General features: G+C 35.2%; 1 protein-coding gene across 5 annotated transcripts in view; it reads right to left on the bottom strand.

Annotated features, from left to right (window-relative positions):
* Window positions 1–14,813, bottom strand: part of LOC150107502 (focal adhesion kinase 1-like) — a 496,861-nt gene that overhangs the window by 48,498 nt on the left and 433,550 nt on the right. For 4 of the 5 annotated variants that reach the window (XM_090391922.1, XM_090391925.1, XM_090391923.1 and 1 more), the window contains one exon: window positions 14,144–14,261. In XM_090391922.1, coding sequence (XP_090248048.1) covers window positions 14,144–14,261 — 118 coding nt within the window. Of the gene's footprint in view, window positions 1–14,143; window positions 14,262–14,813 lie in introns of those variants that run through there. The other variant, XM_090391926.1, reaches the window with a different exon arrangement.

Here is a 14,813-nt window from a genome sequence, read left to right as displayed (position 1 = left end):
CGATGAATAAATAGAGTAAGAGTCAAATGGATGTGTAAATCTTATTAAGCAAGAGATTTGTAAGAAAAGGATGAAGTGGAAGGAATACTGTGTGCACAAGGATGATGTCTTTTATGAAAATTATAAGCAGCAGGCTAGAATAGTCAACTGTTGTACGGAAAGCAAAGTCTGAGTATGAAAAGAAACTGGGCTCTATGTGCTTAAGACAATGCACAAGAATTCTATCGATATGTTGCAAGTAAAAGAAAGAATGAATATGAAAGAATAACTCTTCTAAATGCAGATGGTGTGAGGATTAAAGATGCAGAATAGGATCAGTTAATGAGTGCCCATTTTGTTAAAAACTATCAACTTGGTGTATGCGACATTGAGCTCACTGCTACCTCTTCACTGGATGAAGAAACTCAGTTGTATGAGGTATTAGAGCTGTTGCACAAACTGAATAAGAATTCAACAATAGGGACTAATGGGATATCAACACATGTGCTAAAAGAGTGTTCAGATGAACTGGCTATTCCTTTGACTAGGCTGTTTATAATATGAGTCTCAGAACAGGAAAGATTCTACAGGAATAGAAAGAATGTATGGTAATCCCATTGCACAAGGATGGTGCAAAGACTGATGTATCTAACTATTGCCCAATTAGTATCTCAGGATTGGTGGTGAAGATTTTGGAAAAATTGGTTAGGGCTCACATTCAGAAATGGGTTGACAGCAAATCTCTACTTTGCAATGAGCAACATGAGTTTACTAAACGAAGATCATGTTTTAGCAACTTGTTCACATTCTATAACAATGTTACTATTGAGCTAAATAAGGGAAACGAATACACTATGATACTTTTGGATTTTGATAAGGCTTTTGACAGAACATAGCATGGTAGACTGCTGCACAAATTGGAGAATATGGGTTTGGGTTATAGAATATTAGCATGGATAAGCGGATGGCTGACTGACAGATATCAAAAAGTGGTATACAGGAGATGTGGGTCTGCAAGATTTAAGGTAACCAGTGGTGTACCACAAGGATCAGTGCTTGGTACACTTATTCAATCTGTACAGCCATTAGAAATCTTTTTATGGAAAATTTCAAAAAGAATGCTATTGAAAATTATTATAAAAAAAATGAAAACTTAGTTGCGTTTGACAACATTTTTGTTGTTTGGCTGGGAATAAAAGATGCCTTAACTCAATTTAAAGATTATCTAAACAGCTTACAGCCGAACATTAAATTTATTCTTGAACTGGTAGATCATAGAAAATTACTATCACCCCCCCCCCTTTTGTTTTTTATGTTGAGCCCATACACGAGAGGTTGGTAGATCAGCCTATAGCACTTTAGTACTGTTCATGGGTCGGGAAAGAAGATACTTGTTCAAGGGGAAGATTGTTCCAGAGTATACCAGTTGCAGGGATGAAGGAGGAGAAGAAACTTGTTCTGTGGGTTTCGAGGTGCACTGTGTAGGAATGTTGAGCAGCAGCTGCACATGTTCCAATGAGCTTAGTAATAAGTGGGGGAATTATTGATGCTATTTCAGATGAACATTTTCCATGGAAATATTTGTAGAAGACATACAGTGCAGAGACCGATCGTCTGTGCAAAAGTGGGGGGAGTGAGTTGGTAAGAGATGGGTCATTAATACGTGATTGCTTTCCTCTGTATTGAGTCCAGCATTTTGAGGAGCTTTTGGGGGGCTCCCACCCCATATGTAGGAGCAGTATTCGATGGTTGGTGAATTTATGATTTGTATAAGGTTAACAGCTGTTCAGGAGTGAATTAACATCTTGAGCGAAAGAGAAATCCTAGTTTTTTTAGAAGCTGTGGATGCAATGGTTGTTATGTGTTTATGCAGGAGAGGCTTGATGTCAGGATAATTCCAAGAAGAGAAATCTCAGATTGTCTGGAAGTTTGGGTGTTGTCAAAAATAATACTGGGAGAAAATGGTTCTTTTTTATGAGAAATGAGACAATACTGGGCTTTATTTGGATTGAAATTGACTTGGTTATCTGAATCCCATTGGAGGATGGCTTGGAGGCCTGAATTGAGGGCAGTGGTGGTTGCTTTACTCTTGTGTGGAGTAAAGTGTATCAAAAGAAAGAGAGGAGTGCAATGTGCTGTCATCTGCAAAACAACTGTGTATTGGGTTGGAGGTAAGCTGAAGTAGGTCACTGATATATAGTAGGAAGAGGGTTGGTGAGAGGATAAGGAGCCATCCACCACCACACGTAGTGTGTGTCCAGACAGAAAGCTGGCAATCCAACTACAGAGGTCTTGAGATAGACCAAACGACGGCAGCTTGCTTAGTAAGCCCTTGTGCCAGACCTAGTCAAATGCTTTGGATATATCAAGTCTAACCGCTTGAGATTCAGCAAACTTCTCCATGGCATTTGTAACAGCCAAGAAGCAAATGAATAAAAAACACAGAAAAGTTTCAGGAAAATTTGGAGAAAAGAGCAAAGGAAATAATAATGGTGAGTATCTGCTAGTATAGAAATTCAAGACATGGACTATCATCACCATCAAATTCATCATATGTTCCCTCAAGGGCTATACTATAAGGAGCCATCCACCACCACATGTAGTGTGTGTCCAGACAGAAAGCTGGCAATCCAACTACAGAGGTCTTGAGATAGACCAAACGACGGCAGCTTGCTTAGTAAGCCCTTGTGCCAGACCTGGTCAAACGCCTTGGAGATATCAAGTCTAACCGCTTGAGATTCAACAAACTTCTCTATGGCATTTGTCTAGAGATGGGTGATATATGTGAGCAGATCTCCTGTTGATTGGCAGCGACGGAATCCATACTGACAGTCGTTTATTAGATGGGTAGCTTCAAGGTAGTTTAGGAGTTAAGAATTGATGATTTTTTTCCCATTACTTTTCCATTAGTGAGCGAGATGGGGCAGTAGCTGGATGGCAGTGACTTCTCGCCCTTCTTGGGAATGGGTTGAAACAGGCAGGACAGCAAATATCAGAATTTCAAAACACAAGGACTACATCCGGTTTCACCAATACAGCCACTCTGGTCTTGCTGACCATGCGCTCGATACCTGCCATAGAATACGGTGGATGAAAGCCACGATAATACACCGTAGTAAATACAAATACGAAAGGCTTTTCATGGAATCAGCTTCAGCCCTAAGAAACAATCCAAACCTCAACAAATTTGGGAAACCTACATCAGAAGACCTTCATCCCAATCGCCCAAGAATACCAACATTGCCTGCTAGGGGCACCATCAGAACTTTAGCAGAAATAATAGCTTCCTGCTTCTTCTCACTTACTGTTTGTTGTACCTGCATGCACGTGTCTTGTTCTTAAGTTTCTTGAAAATGGCAATGTGAAGTTGCCAAAATATTGAAGTATATTAAAATTTGTTTTAATGTATATCCTAGTATACGTTGTAATTTACTTAAATTACAACTACACACACACACACTGAAATAATTTCCAGTAAACAGATGCTAAATATGATCGTGCCATATAATAAGAATTTATCCACAACTGCATCCTCACAGTCATTTATAGTCATATTACAAAGTTATTTACATTACCACACATTTTGCAAATGTGACGAATCATTTTAAATCAAATTAATATACAAACATCGTAAGAATTCAAGATGGGCACTGAGTATAGGAAGTATCAGCAACTAATAAGAATAATAAGATAAGAGAAGGAATATCTATAGTATTCAACATTAAGCACAAAATAATCTTGAATAGCAGGCAATTTCAAATAATGATGTGGAGAAACATTAAAAAGGAAGCAATAGACAATAACCCATTTCTTATGGTCTTTCAAAATTTCAGAAGGGAAGTGAAGAAATTTTTGAAGATTAGTCCTCGTTGGAGATCTAAACAGCCAAGAAGCAAATGAATAAAAAACACAGAAAAGTTTCAGGAAAATTTGGAGAAAAGAGCAAAGGAAATAATAATGGTGAGTATCTGCTAGTATAGAAATTCAAGACATGGACTATCATCACCATCAAATTCATCATATGTTCCCTCAAGGACTATACAGGATATTATGATAGTTCTACATGAAAGAAAAGTTTACATTATTACTAACTTCTAATTAACACTTTTCCTCTAAGTTAGTCTTATCCATGAGGACTTCAATGTAGTTTGATCTTATATTTTTGTCTTCTAAAACACTTCCTACAGTAGCAATTCACTTAGATCTTGGTCTTCCTCTGTTTTTTTTTTTTTTTTTCCCTTTTATCCTGGCATGAAACACCTGTTCTGATAACCTTTCCCATTCTGTTTCAGTGAGAATTACAGGATATTATGTAAACACCCGAGAATTAAGTCTGCTTACACATCCTGAATGCTAACAATGTCAGGTTCATATACTGCCACTGATATCATCTATTCATTCCTCTTAATTTTTATCAAAACTCATGTCAGTGGTCTCCAGTCTTTGATTAAGTTTTATTTCTAAATAAACTCTCAGATCATAATCTAAAACGGGTTTGAACACTTAAACTTGCAAGAAATTATATCCTTGTTTAATTCTTTATCTAAGTGTAAGCAAGAATATAATTTTTTGGCACGTTTAATTTATTTCTAACCAAGTGTAAACTTTCTGGTTTGAACACTGTCTCTTATATAGGTATGTTTTGGATAATTTCTCACTTTAGTCAGTTGTTATTTATTTTTATGTTGGGTCCATACATGAGAGGTTGATTGATCAACCCATAGTATAGTAGTACAGTATATGGGTAGTGGGTTGGGAAAGGAAAAACCTGTTTACATTTGATTTAAAAGCCTGTATACAGTATTCCTTGGGAAATAAATCAGAGGGAAGACTGTTCCACAGTACAGCAGTAGCAGGGATGAAGGAGGAGGAAAAGAAACTTGTTGTTGGGTTTCAAGGTGTACTGTGAAAGGATGTTGAGTGGCAGCTGTAAGTGTTCTGATGGGCTTAGTACTGAGTGGGGGGGAATTTTCTTGATTCTATTTCAGATGAACATTTGCCATGAAAATATTTATAGAATACAAATTGCAGAGACCAAATGTCTGTGTGAAAGTGAGGAGAGTGAGTTGGTAAGAGATGTGTCAATAAACAGTTGACTTCCTATTGTTATGTTCTTCCTTTATATTATTAGTATGTATATATATCACAACTTTATCTTTATTCGCTTCTATTTATTCTCTTGTTCTAACTATGCTTAAGATTCTAACTTAAATGTTGGCTTCGGTGCTAGTTTCAGAAACACTATCTACACAATTTGGCCGATTCCTAGATTGATCAAGTGCATTAATTACTTAGACAAATCCTTTGTTTCGACTGTCTGGAGTTACTTCCCGATAAGATACTGGCAAATTTATTTGTTTCGCTGTGCCAGCCAATACCATTAGGTTAGAAAGACCTCTTAACCAAAGCAGAACTCTCAGATAATATGCCGAGATAATCAATCTATCATTAATATCTAGTAACGAATTATCTATATCACTTTCGTTAACTATCATTTGCAGTCAATTATCATTCGCTCAGGTTCAGATTAAAAAATGAGTGGTGCATTGAATTCATTCTCAGGCCAAGAATCAGGTAAAATACACAGTACATTTATTCAAGTCATAAGAATACATATTTACATTCATACACTCTACTAAATTATTGTCATCCTGAGTTAGGGAATTGTTTAAGACAAACTAAGTTTCAAATCAACTAGATTCAATCATGAAACCTTTCTATAAAATTAGACACTACCTTCATACAATTACTCTACTAAAATATATCAATCACGTTGAAATAACATACTTGACACAATTCATCTAATATAACATCCTCTAAAGAAATGATCACAGGAGTTATGCCAATGCTACCTATACTAATCACTTAAAAGTCCTACACTAGAATGTCTTTGTACATTAATTCACAACATTTCATCTTTTCAAACGGAAAAGGAAGACAAAAACTGTACATTACCAACTCCTATGATGTTCAGCCGGTCCATTATTTAGTTCATAATTCAGCTTGCACTGCTTGACCCTTTTCTCTCAAATTGTGATTAGACATCTCATTCTGGCTTTTCCACATGGTCACTCAAGGAGGTCATTCGATCTGGTTATCTCAAAAGCTGTTGTTGTGCCCGTGCCTGACGTGCTCCATCGCCTCATGTCTTCGTCTGCATTGCCGTCTCGACTATCGTACTCAGCTATTTCTCTCCTAAGACGTACCAAGCCTGGACTCTGGAACAAACCGGTGTCGACATCAAACAGTAGAAGGCAATCCGGAACCCTCGATGAGACAGGAGAGAGTGACCCGACATCCAAAGGAAAAAAAGTCCTGTGAAAGGAGTGCAGACTCCATTTATGTTGCACCCTCTTTACTGTTACGTTTCCGCTCGGCACCGATCTCTTTTTTTCACGGGAGACGTTTCTCCATACCGCATCTTCTGAGAAATATGATCGCGCCGCTCGCCATGCAAGTGTTACTGCCATAGGCCAAGCATTCACCTGAAATTTCGCCAGTGGACTTCGAACTTTTGTTTTTACATTGTGATAAACACTTCACATAGAACACCTTTTAATTGTTACACTTTATAAACAGATCACTTTACTTAAATATATTTTTGTAGTTCCACTTTAACGGCATTCATTTATAGCCCTATTTACAATTTGCTTCTTTATTTAAACACAGGTATCTCTTTGTTGATTTGTTATATTTGTTAACTCTTGAGTGAATTATTTCTATAGTTAAAGTACTTCATTCAAGATCTAATACTATCATATCAGCTTTGTTGTTTATTTTCATATTTAACTTATCTGTGCTAAAAACTGTGCCTAAATAGCTAAAATGTTTTATTTATTCTATAAATTCCCCATTCAAGATGCAGCTGATATTTTCAGTGTTCCTGTCTATTTTCATACTCTTAGTTTTATTACTATTTTTTATTACTTATATTAGTGATGACTAGTCATCACTAATATAAGTTCCACAATAAAGATGTGCATAAATTCACATGGAGAGAAGACACAAGAAATTAGAATCTCATTGGCTATGTTGTTAATAGCAATATCATCATGATTGTTCAGGACAGAGGAGTATATATGGGATTTGAAATAGAAATTGATTGTAATAATATCTCTATCCTTTAAATTAATATTATTTTATTTATTTTGTTATTTATTATTATTTAATGTCAGACTGCGGCGTTGTAATGTCTTTTTCTTATCCGTCATAATACGGACTTTATCGTCGTTGCTTGAGCTAGTTCTTCATGCACAAAACTTATGATTATTCTTAATCCTTTTAGTCTATAGTTTCACCCCCCCCCTTCTCTCAAGGCCGTAAGTAAGCTATTTCACATGCTCAAGACACAGGAAAAGATTCTGGCTGGAATCAATTCCCTAATCCACCTTGCTGTATTTCTGTTGCATTGATCCTTAAAAATTTATTTTTATTTTCGACTGTGCCATTAAGGATCACATAAAAGAATTGTTTAGCTTTCCCTTACATGCATGAGAAACAAATAGCTAAGCATGAGAAATATCTCTTAAATTAACTCTAATTCACGCAACTCCTAATTCTTAATATCAGTCAGCAGTTGTGGCTATCACTATTCTTTGGTCACACAGGTTCTATATTTTTATGAAACAGTGCATTGGTCAGGTAAGATCAGGCATGCTATTAACAAAACAAACATGTTTATTCATTCTAAGACAAATTAATTACAAAAATTTAAACTGCACTTATCAAGTATCTGGTTCAGCCTAATACAACTAGATAACAATGGAGACAATACAAATCACTTGTCTAATTCTCCATACGATCATTCAAGCATTTTCGCTTAAGCTTTAAGACAAAGACATTAACATTTCACATAAATTTTTAGACACGTGGATAGACTTTAACACACTTTACCTTTACTCACGTTATAAACAGGAAAAGGTTAAGGCCCTTTAACTTAAATCCACATTCTATTTCTTTCCATTACACAACATTAGCAAATTCCTTAAAACTCTATATAATACTTATTCACATTCAAGCAGAAATATGGCTTTCCGACTTCTCTAATACTTTTTTGCTAATCGACAACAGAACCAATATTCGTCGCTTCATTTTCACAATCTAGGAATTAACATAAAATATCTTTCTTACAATCTTGCCAGCTCATTACATATAGTCCTAGATCCTAAAAGGTATACAGGCATGTTCTGCTTCTTCCAAAAAAAAAGCTTTCTGATCGGGCTCTAGGTTACGGCAGCAATACTACAGCACACACACGTAAATCATCGAAGAATCATACGGTAGGACATCTCAAAAAGACCATCTCTGCTGCTATCTAATTTCCCATCTTCGTCGGAACTGGATGCTCGAAGGTACGTGACTCTCCCCGTCCTCGGAAAAGGTTTGGCACTGGAAACAACTTTGAAGCGAGAGCCCTCAATTTCTGCCTTTTATCTCACTCTCCCGACCTTGGCCCTTCTTCAAATTAAGTCCCGGATTTACTGGAGGCTTTTTCTCTGCCACCCAGCTATCATCGAGTTTTGGTGGGAAAACTTGTAATCCAGTGACCTTCGCTATTTTCGTTAGCCTTAGGTCTATTTTCTAATCCTGCCTGAGCTTATTTTCTGTTTTTACAATTCCAGTGGTTCTTAAAAATTCATTCTAACAATTTGTTACCAGATTTAATACAGCAAGGTAAGTTATTACATTAATTTAATTACAAGTATTTTATGTAAAATTTAATTTCCCATGTAAAATTGGCATTATTGTTATTATTATTATTATTGCATGACACCTCCAGGGAGTCCAAAGACTCATCGAGGGAAGGCACCTACTCTATCACTCTCTGTCTCCACCACTCAACTACCATCATCTACCACAACCATCTACTGCCCACTAACACCACTACTATTTTCACAGACATCCATGCCCACGGCAGGATTCGAACCCGCAGCCTTTTGGCTGGAGAGTGGATATGCTAACCACTCGGCCGACATATAAAAAATTTACTTCTATTTTTTTTTTCCATACGAGATTTTACATGATCATCATTCATGTTCTGAAGTCATAGAAAAGAAGAAAGCATATTGAAAGTCTCTCGCAAGTAAATCAGAAAGTGCTTTGAGAGAGAGGAGGGGAAAAAATGTAAGAAATCAAAACAATTTGTGAAAGTAGCTGAACAGTCGTGGGAAGGCTTTGGTAAGACTACAGAAGACATATCAGGAAGATCTCCTAATTGTTTTGGAGTGTATGGAAAAAAAAAGTACTATAAAAAGAATCAGAGATGTAAAGGTAACATAAAAACTGAAGACAGACAGGCATGTTAATTACAATGAAGACAGTTAAATGAAATAAGTGATAGAATGGTAGTAGAAAATATTCATGGGTATATATATATATAACAATACCCGAGTTAACCATCTGAAATATGAAAAGGAAGCTGGAGATACTTGACCAGAAATGCTCAAATATGGAGGTATAAGTAAAGAAAGGCTTGGTGTCTTTCATTATTCATAATAATGTTTAAACGGTATAAATAACACCAAAAGAAAAAAATATCTTCTTGAAAATAGTAATATTTCACAGGTTTTTTAGCCAGCATCATCAGAGCACAATGCTAACTGTAATAGGTACACAGCACTAAACATAGTAACTGTGGCAACAATTTAAATTGTAACTGACACTTAATGTCCTTACATGGACGTTAAATGTCAGTTACAATTTAAATTGTTGCCACAATTACTTAGTTTAGTACCGAAGTTCAGAAGAGACCAAGAAAAACTAACAGAAACTTGGAAGAGAACAAAATGATGTTCAGATGAAATAGAGGTTGTCAGGATAAGAATTTCACTTTAAGACAAATAGTCAAGAAGTGCTGAGAATATAGCAAATCTGCATTTAACTTTTATAGTTCTGGAAAAGACAAATGACTAAGTGTCAAGAGAAAAGCTGTTCAGAACTACCTTAATTAAACAGTGTTAAACGGGACACTTTTTACAGAGCAATATAAGCAAGTTACAAGTCAGCAGTTAGAATTGAAGGAGGTACAGGAAGAATGGCATGATGTAAAATCAGGGTGCACACTACCTCCACTGTTGAAGTATAGTAGCATTATACCTGATATCACATCTGCATAATATCAAAACAAGATGTTAAAAAAAAATCCAGCTTGCAGGATTCCTTAACTAAAATGAAGAAATGTAAATACTGTAACAAATTTGGTAAATCGGCAATAAAAAACCCAAACAATATGAAAATAGGCAGGGATATTGAAAACATCATCTACCTCCTGAATGAAGAACCCATAGAACAAGTAAAATATTTGACTATAGGTACAATTTTTAATGAAGGTAGCAAATGAAATATGGAAACAGACAACAGAATAAGCAAATGGTGAGGAATCAAATTATGCATTTATATGGAGCATGAAGGAAATTAGTCAATACACTGAACTATATATAAAACAAAGTTCAAACCAATTTTAACTTATTGTTCTGACAGCCAGATTAGAAATGAAAATAGCTGAAAGACCAGAGACCATAAATGGCAGAATCATATTTAAAATGAAGATATCAATGAAGCAACCTGACATTGTTAGCAATGAAGAATATGTGAGCAGAGTTAAATAATTTCAGTTAATATGGTCATGCAAAATGGGAGAGGAGAGATTAACACAACAGGTCCTTGAAGCCAAGAAAAAACACAGAGGATAAGATCTTGGCAGACTGATGCAGTTAGAAGTGTCCAACAGACCAAAATATTAGATCTAAAAATACTGGAGTTCTGACAGACTAATTCAGAGACAAATTGCATATAGGAAGTTAACAATAAATGTAAGATTGACTATCATAATATCCTATGAAACATTTTAAGGATATACATCAAGAAATTGATGATTAAATCTGTGGTATTTATTTGCATTATGAGTGTTTAGCATTCATTTTTTAAGTATAATAAATATATGCTATTCATTAACATCTTTTATTCCTCATAGGGTGGAGGCGAGGCCAATTTAGCCCTCACAGGTAGCCCTAAACCACAATAATTTTAAGAAACATCAAGGAGGAGAGTATGGCAGATAATTTCTGCCACCTCATGGTTCCTAACCCTAAAATACTATATTGTTGCCTGTAATACTGTTAGCTCTATGGCTCACCAAGGGTCAGCTTTGAGTCCCTTCTTATTTCTTATGCTCCTGGATGTGTTGACAGAGACAGTAAGAACTGAATCACTCTGGATGATGACATTTGCCAATGGTGTGGTGATATGCACAAAGTCTGAGCAGGAAGCAGAAGAAAGACTTGAACAATGGGGGAAAGTTTTGGAAGACAGTAGTTTGAGGATCAGTAGAAGTAACACAGAGTACATGTGTTGTAGTAAAGTAGCAGGAAGTATAAAATTTCAGGGCACAGGCATGACACAAGTGTGCAAGGTTTACATATCTAGGATCGTGTGTCCAAAGTGACGAATACTCAATAGGAAGATCCAATCAGAGTTGATAAACTGGAAAAAGGTTTCAGGTATCTTGTGTGATAAAGTGTCTAGCAAGTTACAAGGAAAGATCTACAAAATGGTAGTAAGACCTGCACTGATGTATAGCAGTGAGACCTGGCAGATGACCAAAAGATGGGAGAAGAGAATGGACATAGCTGAAATGAGAATGCTAAAACTTGTAAATGGTGTAACAAGATTGGACAAGATCAAAAACTCACCGATCAGGGGAACAATGAAGGTAACCCAAGTATCTGGAAAGATTAATCAAAGCTGAGGCAGTTTGGTCATGTTATGTGGCGAGTGGGAAGAAGAAGAGTGCTGGGAATGAAGCTACCAAGCAAAAGGAAGTAAGGGTAGATCTACATGAAGATGGCAGGACAGCTTGAGGGGTAACCTCCAAGACCTCAGATGAGAGGAGAAAATGGCCTTGGACAGAATTGAGTGGAAGAGGCTGATCTGCTGCAGTGATCCTACTTGAGTGAGAATGAAGCTGAAGAAGAAGACTGTTAGTTCTATGGTTGATTTTTTGTGATGTAGCCATTTAAAAAAAAAAAAAATTATGGAAACAACTATTGTGTTATAGTAAAAACTTCAGTTTGATATAAACCAAAATTAATCATCCAACATTTCAACCTTCACATCCTTCAGTTAATACAAACCAAAGGTTTATATTAAAACTGATAAAAGGATATTTCAATTTAATTGAAATTTTTACTATACCATGGTAGTTGTCTTCATAATTTTTTTTTTTTTTAAATGAATACTGATCACCATGAACTAAAAAGAAAAAAGATTTCTGTGATACATGGTTAAAATCCAAGTTTCCAGGAGAGAAATCTTATTTGCTCATGCCAGTGATTGACCAATTCAGAACCAATCTAAAAAACTCATCTAGATGTCAACTAGAATCAAACTTCTAATGGTCTTTCCTCAGGTGACCTAGTGATCTGGATGAAAACATCATTTCTACTGGACTACACAGCATAATGAATATTCATAACTTAATCTGTGAAAGATATAACTGAAAAATATGTTAATCTGATATCCGTGATAAGTCTTGTTAAATGTTGTTTTCATTTTATTGTCAAGGTAACACCTTTACCGAAATTAACAACCAGGTTAACTGAGAATTTTTTTTAACATTCGTCAGCATTAACAAAGTATTAGGAATAGTGTTAGAATCCAGTCATAGGGTTAATACACCTCTATGACTGAGTTTCTCACAAGAGTCAAAATCCTGATGTAGATTTTGTATTAGAGCCCTCTATAGGAGCCAGCATAAAAAACACAAATAATATAGGGGAAAGAACACAACAGAACAGTATGTAGCATGCAACAGAGAAGAAAAAGACAAAAAGAATAAGAAGCTCTGTCAGAATGTAAAAGGCAAGAAGAAAGTGCTGTCCTACATGCAAGTATTCCAGAACATTCTATGAACTGACTGTTTAGAAAAACTGTACAACCTGTACAACCCTCATGGTGCAACTTAGCATGTTTCCTACAAGTCTGAAATTGTGCTAACACAAGAGAACTTGCTTCGTTCTTAAACAGTAGTTCAGCATCAGTATCTGAATGTATAACTAAATATACAGCTGACTAATTTTGGGCAGAACTTTGGATGTCTCTACCAACAATCACTATAATTAGAGGTAAGCTAAATTAAGATTAATTTAGACTACATATCTAAAGTGGCAAATTGCTTTTATATGCATTAAATCAGTCTGTGTCATGTCACTAGAAATATATAAATATGTATATATTCCATGAATATTGAGCATCCTAGTTATTTGTCTTATATAAGTTGCTTTTATTCATTAAATTTTTAAAAGATAATCAGGAAAAAACTCTTTTTTTTTTCATGAATTTTCCTGAATGAGTTTTTTGCTGAATCTAAGGTACATCTCAATGTATTTCAGCAAAAATGGGATAGATCTAACAAATTAATCAGAGTATGAACTTTGTGTTATGCTTTGTTCATTTCTGTAGGATTTGCAATTCCCTATATGGGTTGTAACAAACGAACTTTTAAGAGGTCACAATAAATAAAAATAAAAAAAGTAACAGAAGTGGGAAGTGTGTGGAAACTGCACTAGAAAACCAGAGCAAATCTTCGGGTCTGAAATAATTATTTCTGATTAAGATATGTATTTATAACACTATGGTGTAGAGTGACAATAATCATCCTAAAATGAGCAGGAATAAACAACAAACAGGTTAAAGAAGAAAGCGAATAGCCAATTTAAATATACAATACAAAATAGTTACCGAACATATCCTTCCCCCCCCCCCCCCCCCCCCCGCCCCCAAATGACAACTTTTCACAGTAAATGAAAAGTGAAAGTACAAATAACTCATTCATTCAAAAATATTTGATTTCAATGAACTAGTTATAAACAGTTTTTTTACTATGATAATATGTCAATAAAGCTATAGCTATCATTAAAGTTACAAACAACAGATAATGAATATAATGTTTTGGATCACACCAAAGCAACTTAGACTACTATATGATAAGTATTTGATCTCTGATAACTGCATTATTTCCTGGCCATAGTGTTATAATTATCAAGCATACATTTTTTTAAACAAAAAGAATAAATACAAAATAAAAAAATGAAACAAAAGTTTTTCCTTTAATTGCATGTTAAAATTTCCAGATTATGAAAATTTCAATTAATTATGGAAACTATACCTATTGATGTATTGTTGGTTCCATTACTGCTAGGAGATCCTAAGGCGCCATCTGTATCAACACTGTCACTATCAGAACCATGTGAGCCATCACAGAAAGAAAGTCTTTTTTTGTTATGCTTTCAAATAAAGGAGAGGGGGGAGGGGGAGAGTAATAAAAATTAATTTGATATTCAAAGTTTTTGATTTTTTGAATCCTATCCTACTTAGTTTTCAAAAATATCACAGAAAAATATCATAGTATAGCTATTACTATATTTATTAAAACCAAACATATGTATAAATTTAGAGCTTGGATTATAAAAACTTAGAATTAGTAGGCATCAAGTTCATCACCCACCAAATAAAAATCTTAATAACATCATCATAAAATGCATAAGATGTACAGTTGAGGTATAGGTTATGTTCACAGTGACAATCATTGTGTAAAATTTATCAAATTTCAGTGAATCACTAACCAGAAGTTAATTGGAGTGATACAGCACTGAACTGTAGCCTGCAGGATTTTCAATTTAGTATTTTCCAAGTTAATAAATTTTCAAATGATTAAAATTGCTATGCATAAATGAAACTACAGGCAACCCTCGTATAACGCGGATGTTAGGTTCCATAGAAATGCTGCGTTATATAAATCGCATTATGTGAGACTCAGATCACATAGAAAAAGCAGG

The sequence above is a fragment of the Typopeltis vanoorti genome, chromosome 4 (assembly GCF_054136105.1).
Source record: "Typopeltis vanoorti isolate ZY-2024b chromosome 4, IOZ_Tvanoo_1.0, whole genome shotgun sequence".
NCBI lineage: Eukaryota > Metazoa > Arthropoda > Arachnida > Uropygi > Thelyphonidae > Typopeltis > Typopeltis vanoorti.
Note: the sequence above shows the minus strand (reverse complement) of the source record. Positions and strands in the feature narration are given on the sequence as shown.